Below are 22508 nucleotides of genomic sequence, written 5' to 3' on the forward strand. Positions count from 1 at the left end.
ACCCACCTGTCAAGGTGCAGGATAGACTCTGACCGCAAGCAACACGCTTCATTGTAAGTGTCATAATATTTTCACCGGACCGTTCCCGCTGTCTGCAAGCGTGTTTCCTCGTGTTTAGAAATAACCAGTACCAGCGATGTCTACAGATTTTATATGAGAGCCTTGGGCATGTCTTGGCTAGGAGTTTTGTATATCTTTATAGATTATTCTATAATATTTTTGGTGGATTTCTTAGTTTGGTATATGAAAGGGCTCAAATATAATGGAATAAATTATTAAAATTATTTTCTTTTCTGCGTAACATTCCTCTAATATCATCGAGACTGTGTTCTCTAAGGTTAACCGAGAACTCCTCCTACCTCCCTCTATCTTTTGCTTGAAAAGTGACTACCATATATAAACGTCATCATTTCAATTTAAAAAAAACTTGAATATTTTTTATAAGGAAATACATATTATTAATTCATCCGTATGAATAACAGCACTTTTTTAAATATTGTCACGCTTTTATAACGATTATAGTTCAAAAAATATTTTATTATATTCTTAGACACATAATATGTCTATCAACACGATTTGCTGCAGTCACGTTCTAAGGTAATCAATTTATCGCTTGCAAATGTCATATTTTAATGTGGTTATAGAAATAAAAAAATACTTGGGGCCAGTCGTGGTATAGGGGCACTAGCTGGTGATTTTAAACTTAACAGGCTGTGGGTTCGATTGCCATTCGAGGAAAAGAAATATTTAATATTGACATTTCCTCACTCTGGAATGGGAGGCAAAGCTCGGCGTTGAGATCTACCTCTCAAGCAATGCCTCTAGAATTTGGTAGAAAGGAAATGTCTTAATGGGATGAAGTATCTTCGTAATATTACGCACATATTTTTTAGCTTGCACAATGCACGCTGTAGCGTGAAGCTAAAAAATAATTAAAGGAAAGAAAGTGGACAACGGAGCGTTATATTTGTCTATGTCAGTTAATTTTAAAGTGGTGTAAATCCATTTTTGAGAAAAATGAGCTATCACGTAATTCATGCTTAATTTAATGTAATTTTTTTATATATAACTAGTCCGTGTTTAATTTCTCAAAAAAAACCCATGTTTTGAGCAACTTAAAATCGATCGGTAAATGAAATTGCATAATCATCGACATACTAATCTTTAATTTTCCCGAAACAAAAGAAAATGGACTTACACAACTCTCAAAATAAACGGTCCATATGAAAAATGAACATTGAACTTTAACGAAGAAAAGGAAAAAAAATTGTGTAAATGACCATATATATAATTGTGAGAATACTCCTAATATAAAAATAATAAATAACTCTCACATCCCTATAATTCTTAATAGAGGTTATAAATCACGATTCTTCAAAGTTTAATTTAAATAAAAGGAAAAAACTCTACAACTTAATCATACCGAAGCTGCAAAAAACAACGTTTCCTTGCAGTCTTGTTTGCAAATTTAATACTGATCGCATTCGTAGATAGGAAAGAACCTTTGTAAACAATGAAGAATAATGAATACCATGCCATGGCTATAGACGCTCGTCATGAGATTGGCGTGCAATCTTTTATGTAAAACAGCTTCACGCTTTTTCCTGTAAAGCAGGGTAGTGTAGAAACACTACGTTTTCTAGTCCATAATTTTTTTATCATTCTGCCAAGTAGGCATTGCACACAAACATCACGTTTAAAGAATTACGCGCTATCAGCGCTAATAGTAACGTAGAACCTGGGCACCTAGACATTCCGTTCCCATTGTGACATTTCCGTTCCCCACTTCCGCCGAATTCTGGAGGATTTGTGTGTTAAGCGGTGGAACTCAACGCCGCGCTTTTTCCTCGTTACCAGAGCGAGGAAATAAAAATATTATTTACCTCATTTTCTATGAGTGGGAATCGAATCTACAACCTTTCGCGCTTATAAGCCTTGAGAAAAAATATATTTACATATATTAGAACTTGTAACTAACTGTATACGCTTATAACCCAGGCAACATGCTATTCGGACTAAGAGACGTCGCAAGCACTTCAACTTTCATTAAATTCTAAGCCCGTACTTGATGATCGTGACCAATCATCAATAAATATTGTTTACGATGAATCTTAAGTAACGTTACTTCTTGTTATGTACGTTTGTTCCTAGTATTATATATTTATCTCTATAGAGAATATATTATACGGAAGGTATAGAGCAATTTCTTGTTAAGTGGCGGAGTTCAACACTATAATGTCTAATTCCATTAGATAGACGGCCTAACCGCGGCTTCGCCCGAGGCTTCATGTTGTACTAAAGTATTAGAATGTTTAAAAGTCCTCCTGACGAAATTAATGCTTAATTCAACAGTATGTCTTATGCGTTATCAAGATACTTTAGTACCTACCATTCGTTGACAATAGATAGCGTTACATGTGTCTATTTCTACTATCTCAAATATGAACTTCTTAAAAAGTTAATTACTTATAACTTTTGATAAAGTGAAGCGATAACAATGAAATAAAAACTAAAACCTCTGAGTTATTTATAATTTTTATATATAAAAGTTGCTTAAATTTGTTGTGTACTTTTTACGTGATACGTGTTCACATAAACAGACAAACAGACAAAAATTCCAAAAATGCTGGAAATAACAGAATCCTGTTAGTTATCCTTTAATACCCTGGCTATTTTTTTTTTTAAATATTTTCAATGTACAGAAACGACTTTTCTACAGATTTATTATAAGTATATATAGAGAAGAGATTACATTTGTATATTATTATTATTTCAACATCAAAAATGTATACTCTTCTATCTTTCCACATCTTAATAATACGATCCAAATGTAAACAACATGTAAAATATTGCTATAAATAATACTTGAAGGCTTCTCGTTCACTCCACACGGCCTACGGCGGATCAACTTGAACATAATTACTAAATTACACCCACTTTATTATGCGAAAAGGGGAAAAATAAATATTTTACCCACTTCGCAATAGCAACTCATGGATTATAATACCATTTTTGGTATAAAACCCATTATCGGTGGTACGAAACAGGTTCCCTTTGAGTAACTCGATTGGGTGATTGACGTATGGGTTATGATGAGAGAGTCTGTAATGATATAGTGTAGCATGTAAACAATCGTGTGATTAATATTTAAAGATAAACTTTATAGCAAGTAGCTTGTTTATTTTTTTATTTTTCTCGTATGGACAAATTGTGTTTTTCTTTTTAAATGATTAATACCCGGTGGTTTCGGATACGAATCTTTTAAAGTTATTTAAATTGTATCAGTAGATAATTATTTTAAATCTTTTAAATAATGGGAATATTGACTAACTATAACGAGATATATGCCTTCTATTTATTATATTCTTTCATTTGTTATAATAGAATCTGTAGTAATAACTTAAACGAGCTCTCGTTTGAGTAAAGATTTATATGGACATTTAAACCTATTCTCCTGTAGATATACTAATTTATTAAAAAATGTATTTGGTTGGTGAAAACGCGTTAATCTCAGGAATTTCTATTTCAAATATAAATAATATTTTTGTTTGTCACTTATCGAGGAATGCTATTTATGGGCTATATTAAATCTAATAATCTCTTCAATGTAACACGTTGTACCTGTACTTCAAAGATTAGAAATTACACCTAATTAGTTTTGATCGATGGGCAGGAAGCCGCAGGTAAAACCTAGTTTAATATATTTTATCAAGAACTTATTTAGACCAAGTTTTATAGATACAAAAAAAGAATTGAAATAAGTTAAGTCTGAACACTATACATTTACAATTCACACGCAAGCCTCAAGGCATGAGGATGAGGATAGCCGCGGCTATCCGTCAAAGGCGTAAAGCGGACAGAGTAAGAAGTACGCTAATTTACTCATAATTTACACCTTCCCATGCAAAATGTAATGGATACATTTAGATTATCCTGCACTGTTTTTATTATGGGTACTTGTTTTTTATTATCTTTACGCATTTAGTGTTTTTTTTTATGAGAAATTAATGCTTTATTTGAGGCCTTCATTGTGCAGTGGTACAAGGTTCAATCTCAACTCGGGGGACTTTTTTGTTAAATCAACATACAATGTTTTCGAAATTGGATGGAGAATGGTAACAATGACTTACTTAACGCTAGGTTTCTTTGCCTATCTCGCTATATACGGGAAAAAGCGTGAAACTAAAAAAAGAAAAAAAGAAATGATAATGCTTACTTCATTTTTGTTGATGTCAGGCGCCGTGGTGGCGTGCCTAGTCAAACAAGTACACAATTGCTCGCGAGTTGATATCCCCATTATGGGATGTATTATTTATAATTTAGACCTTTCCTTGGTTTATTTTGATAGAATTTGTTGATATTATGGTTACAGATTTTTTTTTTGTATTACCCCTTTTATCTTTTGTTTTATATATTTTATATACCTATAGATAATATATATTACCTGAAGGTTTTTAATAGTAAAAAACATTTTAAATTTGAAATAATATTCAAACAGTACAGACAAATCTGTGAACAATATTTGCATTAAAAATTATAGACCTGAAAGTTGCTAATTTAATTCAATTTTGTAATTATTTAGATTGCATTGGCTGTGAAGGAAAAGGATGTAAAGAACCTAGTAGTACTATTAATTTTCATACTATTAAAGCAATTTTCTCAAGTACTAGATAATTTTATAATCTTGGAGACATCCTCCAATGATCCTATAATGATAGAACATTAAGTTTATAACAGGAAATGTGATAATTTCAATGAAATATAGAGGCCAGTGGTAGCGCAGGGGCAAGTGTGTGACTGTGACTGGTAGTGGGTTCGATTCTCACTCGCAGAAATGAAATATTTATTTAAATTTATTTTTTCATATTCCTCGCTCTGTTAAATAAATAATAAATAAAGAAAATGTATTTTGATCGCTATATGCTTTATCTTGCTATAAGAGTGAAAAACTCAATATAATTAATTCCCCCTAGTGGGAATCGAACCCACTACCGTCGCGCTTACAGCCGGAAACTGTGTCTTACTTTTTAAATTAAATAATAAATATATAATACTAGCGGCCTGCTCGCGGCTTCGCCTGCGTCTCCATGAGTACCTACGTCCTATAAGTGACATCCATGCAAAATTTGAGCAACCTAGCATTTGTAGTAATGAAGTTTCATTGAGTCGAATATTGCAAATTCCCGTCTTAGCGAGCACCTACGTCCTATAAATAACTTCTATGCAAAATTTGAGATTCCTAGCACATGTAGTTTCTGAGATTTCGTGATGAGTGAGTGACCTTTTGATTTTATATATATAGATATATTTGTTTTCTCTTTGCCCATAGGTATGTAAGCCGGATATTGACTGTTCCTTACCAGAGAACAAATGGCGATATATCGAGAAATTCACCTGCCTCGGTACTGATGACAAGCTGAAGAAAGAGATGCGTCTGTCATTCCCTAGTGGGCACTCTTCGTTCTCTGCGTACTGTATGTTATATTTTGCGGTAAGTCATCTTCAAGATCTTAAGCAGTATTTGGTACTGTACTTGCTCTTTTTTTAATCTTTTTTTTGAATTGAACTTAATTTTAGTTTTTTTTAAGTACATGTATTTTTAAAGTACTACGGTTAACAGGCAAAAGGAACCCAGTGTTATGACAATCCGTTCCCCAATTTTCGACAAATATGGGAGACATTGCATGTTAGAATTCAACGCACGCGCTTTGAAAAAAAAAAAAATTCATACCCCTTAGTCAGGGTCAAACCCACAGCCATCGCTTTTACAATCTGACACTGGTCCCACTGCGCCATTACCCTAAAAATAACAAATACACAAATAATTACTAAATAAAAATATGAATTTACCATCACAGCCAGTAGTTTGTATGTTAATTAATATCTTTATATATAAAACATTTTTATTTACATCTTGCCATAGAATCAATTGAACCATTCTTAGAAACATTTTCTTAATATCAAAAGAAAGAGAGAGAGAGGTCATCACGTCCAAGTTGGGTTCTCTATTATTACTAGTAACTATTACTTAATAAATATTCATTTCTAATTATCGTGTACCGTAATAGCCCCATAAGTATTTTCCATATATAGAAATATATTAATATCTACCTGCCATATACAAAAACTAGCGGACCCGGACGCGGCTACGCCTGCTTGAAATATAAGAATATAATTTGTATAGAAAAACAAACAAACAAACAAACAAACTCTTCCGCTTTATTATATTTATATAAAAATGAGGTGGTCGTGACGTACGGGCACGGGCTGTAAACACGACGGGTGTGGGTTCGATTTGGATTCGTGGAAATAATTTAATATTTTCATCTCGCTCTGGTAACGAGGCGAAATCCGACGTTGAGTTTCGCCTCTCCAAATGCAATGCATCCAGGGGTTCTCTCTGCAATAGAGAAAATGGAAAATTGACTGTCTTAACACAAGGTTCCCTCTGCCTACCCTGCTATTTGGGAGCATATTGTATATTGTAAAAAACTGTGACAAGTTTTAGAAACCAATTTTTTTTTGTTATTCCCCATGTTTTTAATTACCATAAACATGTTATAACAGTATTTAAGCACACCTGTTCGTGCTTTAACACGGAACTGACATTCTCTCATAGTTGCAAGCGTATCGTTATTTGTTCTGCACCAATACTTAAATAAAAATTACTCCATTTGTATAAACAGAAAGTATTATTACCTATTATTATATAGGCAGGTGTATAATTTAAGGTAACCAGTAAGGCACCAGTAGAAATTAAATGTGTTTATTGACGACTTATTACTGTAATTTTAGGACTTTCTTTGTTTTTCTCTGTCTTTTTTTTAATTCACGTATGATGGAAGCTATCGCAGCGCAGTGACTATGACTGTATATGCAATCATAATCGTTCTGGGTTCTATCCCCTTTCGGAGGGACCTATGAACCAATATATCACCCACATTTCAGAGTAGGTACTCTACGAAATGTATGTAATACAGCATCAAACTAAAAAAAAGAAAAAAAATAATAAAGGAATAAAAAGTGGAGAAGAAAGTGTCCCAATGAAATCGAAAAAAAAAATACATTAAATAACAACAGCAACAACAAAAAAATCTCAATATATATCAATTACAGATGTACCTACACAAGCGGTTCACATGGCGAGGCTCCAAGCTCCTGCGTCATGGCATCCAATTTGTCCTGATCATGATGGCCTGGTACACGGTGATGACGCGCGTATCAGACTACAAGCACCATTGGAGCGACGTTCTGGCTGGTTTCTCTATTGGTCTGCTCTTTGCTGTTGTTGTGGTGAGTTTAATATTGATAAGACTCTAACAAGTAAAATAAACGATTAGAAAGGAGCTGATACTCTGCAAACAACTGTTTTTCCTCGAATTATGACAAAAATAAATCTCGATTAAGTCGTAATTAAAACTAAATCAAAATCGGTTCATCTGTTTTTGAACAGACAGACATTTATACTAACACGTCAAAATTAAAACACCCCTCTGTTTACGTCGGGGGTTAAAAATATTCCTATTAAGGACAGTAGGTATATTATATTCTATTAATTATTAATCACTGACAACTTAATGAAAGTCATAGTCTCGATGGTTCACTTGAATTTTTTTTTCTAATCTAATCTAGCTTCACGCTGTATCCCTAGCGGGGTAGTCAGAGAGAACACAGTTTCAAACGCTACGGTCCCTGCATTCCTTTTTCGCCTCGTCCCCTTCCTCCAGTACCTTTGATACTGTGTCTTCGAAGGTCAACCGAAGTCTCCCCCAACCTCTCTTACTACTTTTTTTCCTCTCCCAATAAATTTGAATATTATTTCTTTTAATACAGGCTGTTCGGTCTCTTAAGAGGAAGTGCGGTGCTAAGGAACCTTCACGTTAGTTTACAATTTAGTACAAATAGTGAAAAGGTTTTGATTTAGAGTATATATAGATATAATTAATTACTTTCATTTAAAGAACAGAGATATGAATAAAAATTCTTTAAAAAAAGTTTGTTTTTGAAAGTAATTTGTCTATTAGATAATTTACTCAGGTGCTATAATTTATTAATATATGATATAGAAAAATAATAGAAATATTTCTATAAAATATATGTTTTTTACAAAATACTATTTTTGTTCCAGTTCACGTTCGTTTCCGACTTGCGTAAAACGCCGCGTCGTCAAACCTCAAATCATGATAACGAACTCACGACCAACGGCAATTCGCGTTCAGCCGGCTGGGGTGTTTGACAGTCCCCCGTCCACAGCTCCCTGAGCGAGGACCCCTGACCCCCGAACGTGTCGTGGATATCCCATGAATATATGGACTTGTAGGCCCATGGACCTGTGGACCAATGGGCTTATAGATCCATATATTTGTAACCCATGAACATGTAAACCCATGGACTCCTAGACCCATAGATTATATAGAAATTAGTGTTTTGGAATGGATATCCTACGACTGTGTGGACATGGTATATTATTAAGTGTTTATGGTATAGTTGCTAAGAATGATTAATATATGTCTGCTCGCTGGATGTTTTTGGATTATATGGACTTCTAGTAGTAGTAAGTAATGTGAAATTGACAGTTATATTATAGAAGATGCTATGGCCTAAGAACCTGTGTCAGCCAGGTCGTTGTTTTATAGAACCTCAATTTTTCTCTGCCCGTCATTCCAACCTTTTATAATTTTCGTTTAAGTGTCTGGCAGGAGGGATGGAAACCATGTCAAGGATATTATTTCCTAGAAAATACAAACAAATTGAGCTTAATACTTTAAAGAAAGTTATGTACTATCTAAAGCATCTTATTTATTTATTAACTACAAAAGTACCATCTAAATCTTATATTCCCTGATCATATTTAACAGTGTTGGATGTATATGGAGGGAAATTTTCAGATTTTGTAAAATAGCTACCGGTACTTCCCCTAGATTTTTGTGGACTTCCGAAAACGGCGTCGATATTTTACTAATTGATATATTACATTAAGAGAATAGTTGCCTAAGCCTTGAATTTACTAACTCTCAAAATTCTATATAGTAAAATACTACAGTTATTATATAAAACATATTGTAAATAGCAAAAAACATATTGAAGGTTCTATATAAATTCTATATAAATCTTTAAAATACATAAATAAATATAAGCAAATTCTAATGGTATCTATGTTTATCTTGTCATTGTTGCGGATTAGATCGTGCAAAACTGGATCCCATGCATAATTAAAACTCTTTTTTTATTATTGTACTCAAATATTTATATTAAATCGTCGTTTTGGTGGTAAAGAGACTAAACCCACTTTTAATAAATTTTGAGACATTAAATTAATACAGTGGAATGAATACACAAAACAATATAATTCTTAATTAAAACCAAACCAAACAAAAATCTTATTGATATTTGACTTATAATTTAGAAATTATGGACGAATATTTTTTGTACATTGTGCGAAAGACATGTACTTAATGTTCATTATCTCGAAACTTTTAATATATCTTTCTTTACCACCAAAGCTACGATAAGTAAAGTAGGTATGGCAAGTGCAGCAAGGAAATTGGATTCAGGAATCCAATCTTACAGGTAAGACTGTATGTTGGCGATTGTGATGAGGAAAAGAGGATATATGGAAAGTTGTTACAATCATCTTCGGAGGCTTAAGACGAACAAAATTTAAAAAAATATCTATAGTAGAACAATGGAGAAAAGTCAATACTAAAAATAACGTGAACTTTAACACTTAGCTTTTTTATTCTTAATATTCAAAAGATTGTTTTTGGACCTTTTTGGAATAGGAATTTCATCTTATATTACTTAATAAGCGTGTTTGATAAATGTTTTAATGATTTTTAATCCCTACTGAAATAATCTAATACTGATGAACAATTAATATTTACTGACTTAACTTTAAAATTATATTAATGTTTTTTTTTTAAATCTATTTATTGAATAACATAAAAAAACAGATGTAATTTATAAAATAGTTGAAAAATTTTAGATATTTCAACATTGCAGCCTTCACTGAGGTATTTTAGGCTAGATACCTATCCTAGGCAATTATAGAAATAACTTAATATTCACGATTGATAATAAATCACCGGTTTTACGATAGGTACCTAAACTTTAATGATTTAGCATTTCAAAGTAGGTTATGCTTATGCTAAGTTACCTATTTACTTTTAGTATTTGACAAATATCAACGAAAACTATTTCTTTTTAAACTGAAATACGAATATTCAGAGATAGATAGACTAAACAATCAAATAGATAACTTCCTTCTTTTTAAAGTTGGTTAAGAATACAATATTTAGTAATTTTTACAACAACCTAAAAGATTTCGTCTACATTTACCTAATTTTCTGAAAGTAAAAAAAATATAAGAGAAAGTTCTACCCATAGATTCTTTCGTGCTCTTTTAAAATTTCGTAACTTAAAACCGTTAAACAACTTTCGTTTCGGAGTAAAACAAAATTTCCAGTAGTGACATCCATTAAATAGTCACCATTTGAATGTTAATAAAATATGGACTTACGTATTGTTGTAATGAGGGCCAAGTTAAGCGATCTGCGTGATCGATAGACTTCTATGATTCAACTTGGCTCTCATACAAATGTATATATCATGTAACGACAGCAAGTAAAGTGGCCTAAACGTAGTTTTTTTAATTTATATTTTTTATACTAGTGACTGATTGATATAATTGGACGAATGATTCTTGATTCGTGGACTCTTAAATTAAAGCTTGAAACATTTTTTTTCTTTTTTTTATATTTAGAGGTATTAATTTTCGGAAGCAACTAAACTATATTTTGCCAAAATGTTAAAAATAAGTGGGTAAGAGAATCTATATTGTACTTTTTGTAACAAATAAATTGTTTTTTTTAAATATTTTTAATAGTTTATATATATATATTTTGTTTTAGTCACTTTGCACTGTAGATTCGTTTGATATTATTTAACACCTCACGTATAAAATACTTGTATGACAATGTTGTAGAAGTTATTCAGTTATCATGTACCTATCTTTTATACCATTTTGGGTTTTATTGCTATAAAAATAAAGACGATAATACGTAATACAATTAGTTCATAGAAATAATGTTGTATAAGCAATGGAGAATGCACTTACGTTATAAATTTTAAAGGTTTGTAGTAAATGTTTTAAAATGTCAAATTATTATATTCTAGTTGTTAAATTTAATAATTAATCTTTTTATGTATGGAAAGATTATCAGTTTTATCTATTAAAAATATATAATAAAATTCAAATGTTCTTACACATGTATAATTCTTCTTTTTGTTCTTATAATTTTAAAAGTAAATACTGTACTAACAACCATTTTAATGCAGAGTCACCTTCTAGACTGCAAAAGGGTGAAACGAATTACGGCGTTGAGTTTCGCTGTCTTGACATGAAGTTCTCACTGCTATTACCAGAAAAAGCGTGAAGATGCTCTAACACCTTTTTTTACTATATGTTCCGCACATAGCAGATGGAACCTGGGAACCCAGTGTTAAGACGTTCACATCCTTGTCCCATGACTCTCAACAGCTTTTTACAAAATTTTAAATGAATTTACAGTAAACGCACTATTAGAATATAAAAACATTCTATTAATATAATTATAAGTTCTTATACATTTAGCATTATCTTTAGCAAGTCAATTAAAAATATGATATTTTCTCATGTTTTGATGATATTTAGTATTTTGAGGCAGCTAATTCGTTATATTAGGTTATTTTTTTAGGTTAGTTATAAATTAGTAATGTTAAAATTTATTTCTACATTATAAATGTATTTAACTGTTATTTATTTTAGAGTTTTAGCTAAATTTTTTTAAGTACAATAATTAGAATAGTATTTTTTTTTCTTATTACAACAAGGTTTTAAGATATCTTCAATGCATTTGATATCTAAAATTGCACTTTTTATGGAAATTCGTTGTTTAGCTTTGCATTTTGAACTTTTCCTTTTAAAAAAATATTAAAATATTCCTTTTCCCATGAATCTTCTTTTCTTTTTCTTATCTTCTCATATTTTTTAGATCTATTAATCGTTTTAAAGCTAAGCGACGAGTTATTTAATATGGCATACGTTTATTTGTAAATAAAAATTACCCAAGTCTCGAACTGGGGTTGTATTTTTACTCTGTGATATTGTAGAAAAAAAACAGTTGTTTTAATTATAATTTTATAGTATAGTAGCTTTAAGTTATATATGGTGCATAATATTGATAGTTTCTTTGAAAACTTGTAATTATCGTATCATAAGATAAATATTTATTTATTTATGTTATAAAAAGTATATTAAAAAAATTATAGTTATCTGTATTTTATATATATTAATTATCTTCAAAAATGTCATATTAATGGCAGTTATTCAGTAAGGAAAAAATGTAGCAATGGTTTTCTAACAATTTGAACAGATACATATCTATATTATATACTTCTTTATATAAAATTATCTATTTATAAGAAAAAAAAATATTTATATTTTAGTCATTTTATTTTTAATGTCAAAATTTACTATTTAAGGCCTAAAAGTTGTAGCTGTAGATTTTAAGTGAACAATATTTAATACACATAATTTATTATATTTAAAGTAATTTATAAATGTTACTGTAAAAGCTTGAAATACTGTAAAAGTACAACTTATAAAACCTATAATATATTAAAAAAAATATGGTAAAATCTAGAAAAGGATTCTACGCCCTATGAATGAAATTCTTGCATTTACCAATTGGTTACAAGTTTGGTAAATTCCAACATTTACTACTTAAGCCACGAATTTACCAACTTCAGGCTCTTACAGTAACATGAATAAGCAAACACTGCCTAGCACTAATTTTGTGGCAACATTGTATATTTATTTTTCGTATTTTATAGATGTAGTAAGTTTAGGGTATTTTAAAATGCATAATAAACAACTTATGATTCAAATTTGTTTTATTATTATTATTAATGAAACCTCTATAGTTTAATAAAACTTTTTTAATTAAAAGAAACAACTGTTTTATAAAAGTAATCAATTCAATCAATAAATGCCTTTAAATTAGAGGAATTTGTTTCAACTATCTTAATAAAATATATTTATTATTTGATGACTGTATGATGAGGTAATTCTTATCTATTAGATTCATTTTTTATAACGTTTTTTATGTAATGTAACAATTGATATCAAAAAATACACTTTTTTGATGTGAAGGCGATAAAAATATTCATTTATATTGTGTGTATATAGGATTAATAAGAGTAAAAATTTACATAATAATTCAAACGACTACAATAGTGACTACCGCCATCTGTTAATATATTAAGCAACTAATAAAACTTAACTAGAAATAGTTCACCAAATGACTCACAGATGGCGCTGATAAGGAAATAATGCAGTATGCAATAAAACGTCAGTTTAATTTTAAACGTAGTTTCACGTTCACGGCATGAACTATTAAAATTTATTTTTATATAAAAAAACATCAGAAACCTTCAATTTCAGATTTCCAATTTAATTCATTAATTAAATAATATATTTTACACTTTATTGTCATAAAATTAAGGTGTGATATCCATTGCTGTATAAGAATATATCGCTGTGACTAACATTTTGTTAGATTACCTGTTTTATCAGTTCGAAGATAATCATTTTAGTGTGGAGTTGGTTCGCGAATCGGTCTGTAGCGTGTAATTAATTTAATTTTTTTTTTTCAATGAATTCCGTTAGTTTTTAGTTCAAACGTATTACCTTTTTAACTCGATTGTGTTTTTTATAATGGCTGACAAATTAATATGGAAAATCATATTGGATATCCTGGTTTTAGCTTGTGGTAAGTATTTTTTTATATATTTCTGTGCTTTTTTTGTTCTTTTCTGAGTTAGGTATTGTTTACATTACTTAGTTATAATTACGAGAGTTTCTATTTTTACCAGAGCGAGGAATATGAAACTAATTCCTTGTTTCAAATGGGAATCAAAACCATTTCCTTTCGTTTACAGCACAGAACACATTTACTCAGACTTGGTTTACTTGGTTTACTTGGTTTACAGTAGACGATATGCCGCGATGACTTCTGATATTATTATTTTTAAGAAAAAGTATTATATAATTATTAATAGTTTGAAGTTATTTTACGATAAATATTTTTTTAAACTAAATTTAAAAATATATTTTGAAAGTGTAATTTGTAAATGGCATGCAAACATTATTCAACATGAAACATGATAGCCTTTATCATCACACTGATAGCAGATTTTTTTCATAAATTATAAGAATTAATAGATATTAGATACGATTGTAGATGCCTATGTTATTATCATGTTGTTATTAATATTATATATTTGTATTTATTTTAAATATTTGAAAAAATATATCAATACAATATGTATGTATTAATTCATAATATTTTTTCTGCTCCTTCAGTAGTTTCGTTTATTATGATTAAGTGAAATGTTTAATATTAGTGAATCACTATTTGTGAATAACTCATAAATGACTAATAGTGATTTAGGTAAAAGGGAGGTTGAAAAGTAATAAAGTTTAATTTAACTAAAATAAAATTTTATACATAGGTATGCCTTGTACAGAAATATTTTAAACATTCCATTGTCGTTATATTCCATCGAGCAAGAAGACTAAGATTTATTTTTTAATTTAATGAAAAAAACTATTACCACTTTCCGCCGAATTTTTCGAGACATTGCGTGTTGAGTGGCGGAACTTAACGCCAAAGTTGCCAAAGCGAAGAAGTAAAAATATTAACAAATAATAATTCATTCACTCAAGTGGGATTGAATCCACAACCGTCGCGTTACGGTCACATAGCCAACCAACCAATAAAAGATTATTTTATCCATTTAATACTTATAAACTACAAAGATAAAGCTTCGGCCGCCAATATTTTTATAACGTCAAGAGCACTTAGGTTGATAGAAATGTCAACAATAAAGTAAATGAAGTGGTAATATCCTAGATAGAATGACACCTTCGTTTAGATGTTAGTAGGTCACCTATGTAATTAATTAATTGAAAAAATGTTTATAACAAGAAAGAAACATAAAGGCCGCCGACTGCAACGGTTCTGGGTTCGACTCCCACTCGGAGGAATAAAATATTTTCATTTCCTTTCCCTTTCGCCAATCCACCCGCAGTGACACCAGAATAAGGAGGATAGTGGGAAACATTTTAATGAGAACAGAGTGTCTTAAGTTCTTAACACAAGGTTTCCAGGTTCCTTCCGCCTAAAGTGCCATTTGCTGGGTACAGCATGAAGCTAAAAAAACAATGTGATAACAAACAAACGACTTATTTCCGTTTTAGGAAAATAAGTTGTGTTTTCTAACAATAATCATAAAAGAATCATCGTAATTATTTATTACTTAGAAACAAACATATTCTAGGTACATATTATATTTGAAAACAAATTATTAAATAACCATTCATAAACAGTTATTTCAAGTTTGTTTTTGTTATTTTAAGAAGTAACGCGAAAACCAAAGTAATTTCCCAATTAATTTCGAAATTTTTGTACCTATAATATAAACCTATTAAAATATTATAATTTAATAAAAAATACAGTTCCATTTAAAATTAATATTTACCCAACATTTAGTACGACATTCGTAAATCCCGTTAGAAACTGTTTCGAAAAAACGATGACTTTTATGATTGAGTCACGCATATCCTGCGAGAGGTGTGAGGTGACGCTATCGTGGCACAGTTAGCATTTGTCAAATTATACAGGATGGTAGTGGATTCAAATATCATACATTTGAATATCTTCTTCCTGGCATTAATCCCGGCTATTACCAGGATCTGCCTTCCTACTCAGCCTACTCCACTTTGCACGGTCTTTTGCGTCCTCGGTGGTTAGACCATTGGCTCTCATGTCCTGCATCACGACATCCAACCAGCGCTTACTTGGGCGTCCGGGAGGTCTCACTCCAGAAATTGACAGAGCAAGGCACTTGCATCCGACATAGTTCTTAGGCCGGCGCGTCATCATACATTTGAATACTGTAAAGCTAATAGAAGAAAAGCCGAGAGTAAGATATACTTTAATATAGATAAAAATAAATTAAATATAATATAATAAACTAATGCAAACTTACTTATAGCCTATTTTAATACCTGCTGTAACCTTTTACACTGCGGAAGAGGAATGTCACCGTGAAATAATAATTCGACCTCGATTGGCTGCGCTATAATTGGTCATAGTCTGCCAAACCTTGTATAAAAAAAAAAAAAAATATTTTAAAAAATCAGCTTCACGTTTGTATCTCGCACCCAGCAGGGTAGGCAGGGGAACATAGTGTTAAGACACTCCGTTCTGTAATTTATACTTTTTCTATTGTTAATTTTTTAAACTTGTTCGAATCACGTTTTGAGGGGTCGATTATGCCGGTACCTCGCCGAGGATTGTCAAAAACAAAATAACTGAATGTATGCCAACCGCTCTTAAAAAAAAATTTAAAACACTATATATTTCTGGGTCGTGGGCGGCGATGATCTCTTACCATCAGGTGCCCCTTACGCTCGTTTGTCTACGCCTGTTTGTCTATTCCATAAAAAAATTGTCACATTAGTCATAGCTAACGTGACCAGACGTCCCGTTCTTTACGGGACTGTCCCATTTTTCGCTTGTATGTCCCGGTGTCCAAAATATGCCACCGGAACGTACAAATTTTCCTTTCGGAATGACATGTAAAGTTGGTACGTCGAAACTAGTTTCTCCGGTATTGTCGCAGTACGCTATTTATAAAAGGTAGCTGAAAGGAAAAATCTACAAAAACGGAAATATTAAATTGTTTATTAATTCGTCAGTTAAATTAAACGAAAGCGCTATCAGACGTCTAGAAAAAGGAAGGAAGGAAGGAAGGAAAGGAAGAAGTTGTGCTGAAAACAACGAAAGCCACCTTAAAATGTCTCGTTTTGAGCCGAACGAAGAATGGTCATGTTAGTCATAACTCACTCATAACTTTAGAAACTCTCTAACATGTGTCTACGAGACGTAATAGTCATTAATGTGCATATGCAATAGTGACACATACCTACTATCCATGTAGGTGGATCATTAAATGAGGATGGCGACCTTGACCAACTATACTAGGACACTCCTTTGGTGAAGCAAAAGATTGACAGTGTGTTATATAATTTTTTGCTTATGCTTAGTTCAGGTTCACGCTGTATCCCGCGCACAGTAGGGTAGGCAGAGGGAACCTAGTGTTAAGACACTCTATTCCCCACATTTATATATTTCGATACCCACTCGAGAAAATGAAATATTAATTTACATTTATATTTTCATTTCTTCGCTCTGGTGTCGAGGCAAAGAACGGCGTTGAGTTCCGCCACTCAACACAAAAAGTTTCCAGAATACGCCGGAAAGTGGGGAACGGGGTTTCTTAACACTAGGTTCCTTCTACGTAACCCTGCTGTGTGCGGAATACAGCGTGAAGCTGATAATACTTTGTTGTTATTCCTTGTTTATGGCGTTGCTGTTGCTATAACGTGCCGGTTCAGCACTAATCGCCAATGTCACGTCGAAGGAGATTGTATGGTAAAAAGGAGACATTAATTAAAAAATTACATAAAAGTTAGAAACAATATTTCTTTTGTTTACATTTAATCTTATGTCAAAATTAATAGAGTATAAGTTTTACTTTACAAAGAAAAAAACTTTCTCCAACTAAAATTACGTGTTGCACAGCCCAATGCAGTCATGTAATGTCACACAAGGTACTTTTAATTTAAATATAATTCTCAGACTTCTTTACGAGTAAGATAAGTAGAAATATGATTGTGTAATAATCTTACCAAGTAATCGAGTATTGAAAGATAACTTGATAAGATTAAAAAAAAGTCCAATTCAAGGAAGAACCTGGGGACCTAGAGTTCAGACGCTCAGTTCCCATTTGTCGGAAAGTGGGGGACACTACCGTCCCCGTTTGTCCCCGACAAATTCTGGAGACATTGCGTATTGAGTGGCGGTATTCAACACCGCGCTTTGCTTCGACACCCAAGGGACGAAAATAGAAATATTAAATATTTCATTTTCTCGACCAACTGGGAAACAAATCTCACGCGTTTACAGCCCCACGCTCGTGCCCCTGCGCCACAAATAGCCCCCAAAAGCTTATAACAATATCATAAACTAATTAAATTTCTCATCTAAAAGTGAATTAGTAAGAAAGTACATATTTTTACGAGCACGTTTGTCACGTAATATGAATCATTGATTAAAAGGGGACAAAGCACTTTACAATGTTTATCTAAGAATTATAGAGATATCAACGTTACAAAACAATGGACTCGTGGCGTAAGGTAGTGACCGTCCTTACCGTGGTTCGAGTTCATTTCCCTTAATGTGCAAATATGTAAATATTGAATATCTTTATACTATTTTTTTCTTTGTTTACTAGTTTACTTTATATAGCAAAGAATATGTAGCATATATTGCTCCAAAGTTTACTTAGATTTGCAGATAACATAACGTTTTTGTAAATATATAAAAAAACGGGACAAGCTTGAGTCACGCTCACCTGCCGAGGGTTCCGTACCAAAATTGGAGTTCTCGAGTTTTTCTGAAATTCAGGCTTAGCTTAGCCAGAGCCCAACAGAAGGAACAAAACATAAACAGTTGCCAGGGAGAAGAAATGACAATATTAAATATTTTTTCTTCGAGTGAGAATCGAACCCACAACCTGTCGCATTTATATTTGCTTGCTTGTGCGCGTACTGCAATATAAACAAATGTGGCCACAAATCATAATCAATAGATAATAATAATATTCTAATTTTAGATATTTCTAAGTAATAAATAATGTTTAACATAAACACGAAGTTTTAAATAACTACCTAGGTATTGTATAGGGATTATTTATATATACATATAATTTACGTAAAACCACAAGTCTGTTTACAATAAGAGTATAAATTAACATCACATTATAGAGTTATATATATATTTATTAAATTACTTATTTATATTCTTTAAGCATCTCGTGCACTACACAAGATAAATAAAAGATTTTTCATAATATTTTTAGTAATTTTATTTTTTAATTTATTTCAGTGGCAGTCCCCATACTGATTATACATTTGTTCGCGGAACCCTTCCACCGCGGCTACTTCCCGGACGATGAGAGCTTAAAGCTGCCTTACAAGGAGCAAACTATATCTGAGGCCCTGCTGGCAGGTATCGGATTCGCACTCAACATCGCTACAGTAAGTTTTTGATTTTTCATGTATTTACGCATTTTGAATAAATGGAAGTGACCTAACCAAAAAAAATATGATTATTAAGTTTTACAATGCATCACACCCTGTTCTCGTTAAGACACTTCACTTCATTCCTGGCCCAGGCCAGTTCAGGCCTTTCCGCCGAATTCCGGGGCATTGCGTGTTGAGTGGTGAAGCTAAACGCCACAATTATGTAATGAAAAAATCTTCAATATTCCGCATAAAACTTATTCACGTTACCATAGTGAAGAAAATGAAAATAATAAATATTTCATTTCCTCAAGTGGGAATCGAACCCCTAAACTGTCGTCTTTTCAATCACACGCTTGTGCCTCTACGCAACGCTTGTTTTATTATATGTTTAGTCTATAGACTTACAATTTCTATTCAAATTTCCAGATAATAATCACAGAAATCGTCCGCGACAGACGCGGCAAGGGCGTGGGTGACAAGTTCCTCTCCGGCTCGCTCGTCTCCGGGTGGATATGGGAGAGCTACACCGCGATAGGCGTGTTCGCTTTCGGCGCAGCGTGCCAGCAGTTCACTGTGAACTCCGCTAAATATGTCATTGGTAGACTTAGGCCGTATTTTTTTGATGTGAGTATAGAAGTATTTTTTGGCTTTATTATGTTCTACACTATTCTATATTTTTAATTCGTTCGTGTAAGTCAGAGGAATGTGGTAAGAAGACAAGGCGTGGTGTTATGTTCCGCCACTCATGTTTACCAGTGGGTTCCCTCTCCCAACCCTGCTATATGAAACAGTGCAAAGCTTAAACATTGAATGCTTAAAAGTTGATTTATTCCGTCATTTATCAATATACAAAAGGATATAAATGATAATATTACCATAATAAGAATTAGATCAATATAATCTTTCGAGAAATTGTTTGCATATAATTTACTTTTATATTCCAGATGTGTAAACCAACCCCCGTCGCGTCGTCGACCCTAAACTCCTTGGGCTACATCCAGGAGTTCACCTGCGCGCACAGCAACGCGGCCGAGCTGAAGGACATGCGTCTGTCGTTCCCGAGCGCTCATTCCAGTTTTGCTATGTACAGTGCTATTTTCTTTATTGTAAGTATTATTTTATATATTTTTTTTATTTTTAAGTTAGGTGAAACTAAATTTTAGTTTCATAAATCCGCCACTGAACACAATGTCTCGAAAAATTCGGCGGAAAGTGGGAAACGAGTGCCTTAACACTAGGTTTCCTCTGTCTCACTCTGCAATGTACGGGATGCAGCGATGTACGGCGTGAAGTTAAAACAAAAGAAGGACAAAAAGTATTTTTTAATAAGTTTCATTATTTTAGGCTACGTTACTTTTTCCAAAATATCAATACAAAAAACATAAACTTCTACTTCTTCTTTACCAGTTCTACGTCCAACTAAAAGGCAAATGGCGGGGCTCCAAGTTGCTACGCCACGGTATACAGTTCGCAGTGCTAATGGGGGCGTGGTACGTGGGGCTCTCGAGGGTGGTGGACCACAGACACCACTGGAGCGACGTGGCCGTTGGCTTTGCTGTGGGCGCTGTGTTTGGGGTTATTGTTGTGAGTATTTGGTTTTTTAGGGTTCCCTACCTCAAAAGAAAAAATTTAAACTGGATCACTTTGATATGTTTAACGTAGATCTGTCTGTCTATCAAGATCATTTCTCTAGAGATTACGTGGAGGCATTAAGCTGAATATCAAATACCTAATAATGTCTACGGTTCCTTGGAGCACTGAAAAATTGTTTTTGCTGCAAAAAAAAATGCTTTTGTATGAAATTCTCCGCGTAATTAAAACCTATAGAGGACTTCCCGAGAATTGGCCTCTACAATAATTAAATGATTTTAAATTGAGTATCTATCGTTCACCGCAAAACGCATTGTCTTGAAGTGCGAAAAGCAGAGAACAGCTCTAAGTTCTCTCTGCCATACGGGAAAAACGTACAGATGTTTTTATTTCTTGTGTTTTTTAAATATTTAATATTTTTATCATTACAGTTTATGTTTGTACTGAAACCTAAGAAATATGGACCACCAGGCGCAGGTGAATGGGAAGTCGCTCAACCACAAATACTACCGCGACCAGTCTTAGCTTCTAACAACTATTAAATAGTATTTATATATTTACAAAAAATATTAAGAAAACTAATCGATTTAGTAAGTCTATAATATTGTCATTGAACTAACGATGACGAACTCCTACTTACATATGTACAGCAAGTATGAAACAAAGGAAAAAGAATAAAACTGTGACATCACTTTTCAGTAGCATTTTTTTTATTTATATAAAGAAATTGACAATTATTCAACACTGTCTCTAAACCAATTAAATTATATTATTTCATTATAAAAATATTTCGAAATGCGTTCCAAAATTAAGATTAAATTAGTAAAATATCATTATTATATTTCTCTGCGGCGTTAAGTTACGCCACTCAACACGCAATGCCTCCAGAATTTGGTATTTCTGCCGAATTCTGGAGGCATTGCGTGAGGTGGAGAGTGAAATGTCTTCACACTAGGCTTCATATGCCGCCTGTGAAGCTAAAAAAAATATTTAGGTATATCGTGAGTGACATTACAGTGTAATAAATATTTTTGTTAAAACGAGTCATTTATATAGTTTATATTGTTAAGTATTACAAAGTAGTACGAAAATAATATAATATCGAAATAATGACTATTTCTCCTTTCTCTTCGTCTTTATCTCTTTCTTTTCCTCTCCGTCTAGATATTGAAACTTTTGACTCCTTTACTCTTCTCATAGTTATGTTCCTTTCGTACAGTTTTAAACTTTTACAAAAATGTTCTAGTATTAGAATAATAAAAAATATTATTTTATATTAAAAATTGTAGTATATATATACGATGTATCTAAGTTAGTAAAGTACAATATAATATTATTACGGTAATAAAAACTAATTTATCATTTTAAAAAGCAAAATAAGAAATGAAGTTATTTTATGATTCCCACTCGGGGGAATGAATTATTATTTAATAAAAATTTCAGTATTTCGCGCTGGCACCCAGGCAAAGCGCGGTGTTTAATTCCGCCGCTCGCAAAGCCTTAAAAATTCGGCGGAAAGTGGGAATAGTGTCTTAACACTAGGTTATAAAAAAAAAATAAATTGTGATTTTCAAAACAATTTGTATTAACTAATAGCATTGTGATAATTTTTCTTACTGAAGCAGATAAAAAAAATTCTTTAATTATTATTTAAGTTAAGACTATTTTGTATTTATTTATCATCAGTATTGTTATAATTTTGTAAATGTGTAGAATAAATGTT

At 32.1% G+C, this 22508-nt stretch overlaps 2 protein-coding genes across 2 annotated transcripts in view; both read left to right on the forward strand.

The window, feature by feature from the left end:
* The window catches only part of LOC146531887 (putative phosphatidate phosphatase), a 74895-nt gene extending 61968 nt beyond the window's left edge, over window positions 1–12927 (forward strand). The window contains exons 4-6 of the mRNA XM_085197187.1: window positions 5330–5491; window positions 7117–7293; window positions 8129–12927. Coding sequence (XP_085053313.1) covers window positions 5330–5491; window positions 7117–7293; window positions 8129–8236 — 447 coding nt within the window. The 3' untranslated portion in view covers window positions 8237–12927. The remainder of the gene's footprint in view (window positions 1–5329; window positions 5492–7116; window positions 7294–8128) is intronic.
* Window positions 12928–13625: 698 nt separating this feature from the next.
* On the forward strand, window positions 13626–21486 carry LOC146531888 (putative phosphatidate phosphatase). Its single transcript, XM_085197403.1, has 6 exons — window positions 13626–13811; window positions 19056–19207; window positions 19622–19819; window positions 20140–20301; window positions 20603–20779; window positions 21217–21486. Exons 1-6 carry the CDS (start codon window positions 13757–13759, stop codon window positions 21325–21327), a joined length of 855 nt encoding a protein of 284 aa, XP_085053529.1. The 5' UTR covers window positions 13626–13756; the 3' UTR covers window positions 21328–21486.
* The last annotated feature ends 1022 nt before the right edge of the window (window positions 21487–22508 follow it).

The sequence above is a fragment of the Heliconius melpomene genome, chromosome 14 (assembly GCF_056956725.1).
Source record: "Heliconius melpomene rosina isolate 202511_hmr_F chromosome 14, ASM5695672v1, whole genome shotgun sequence".
In the NCBI taxonomy this organism is placed as follows: domain Eukaryota; kingdom Metazoa; phylum Arthropoda; class Insecta; order Lepidoptera; family Nymphalidae; genus Heliconius; species Heliconius melpomene.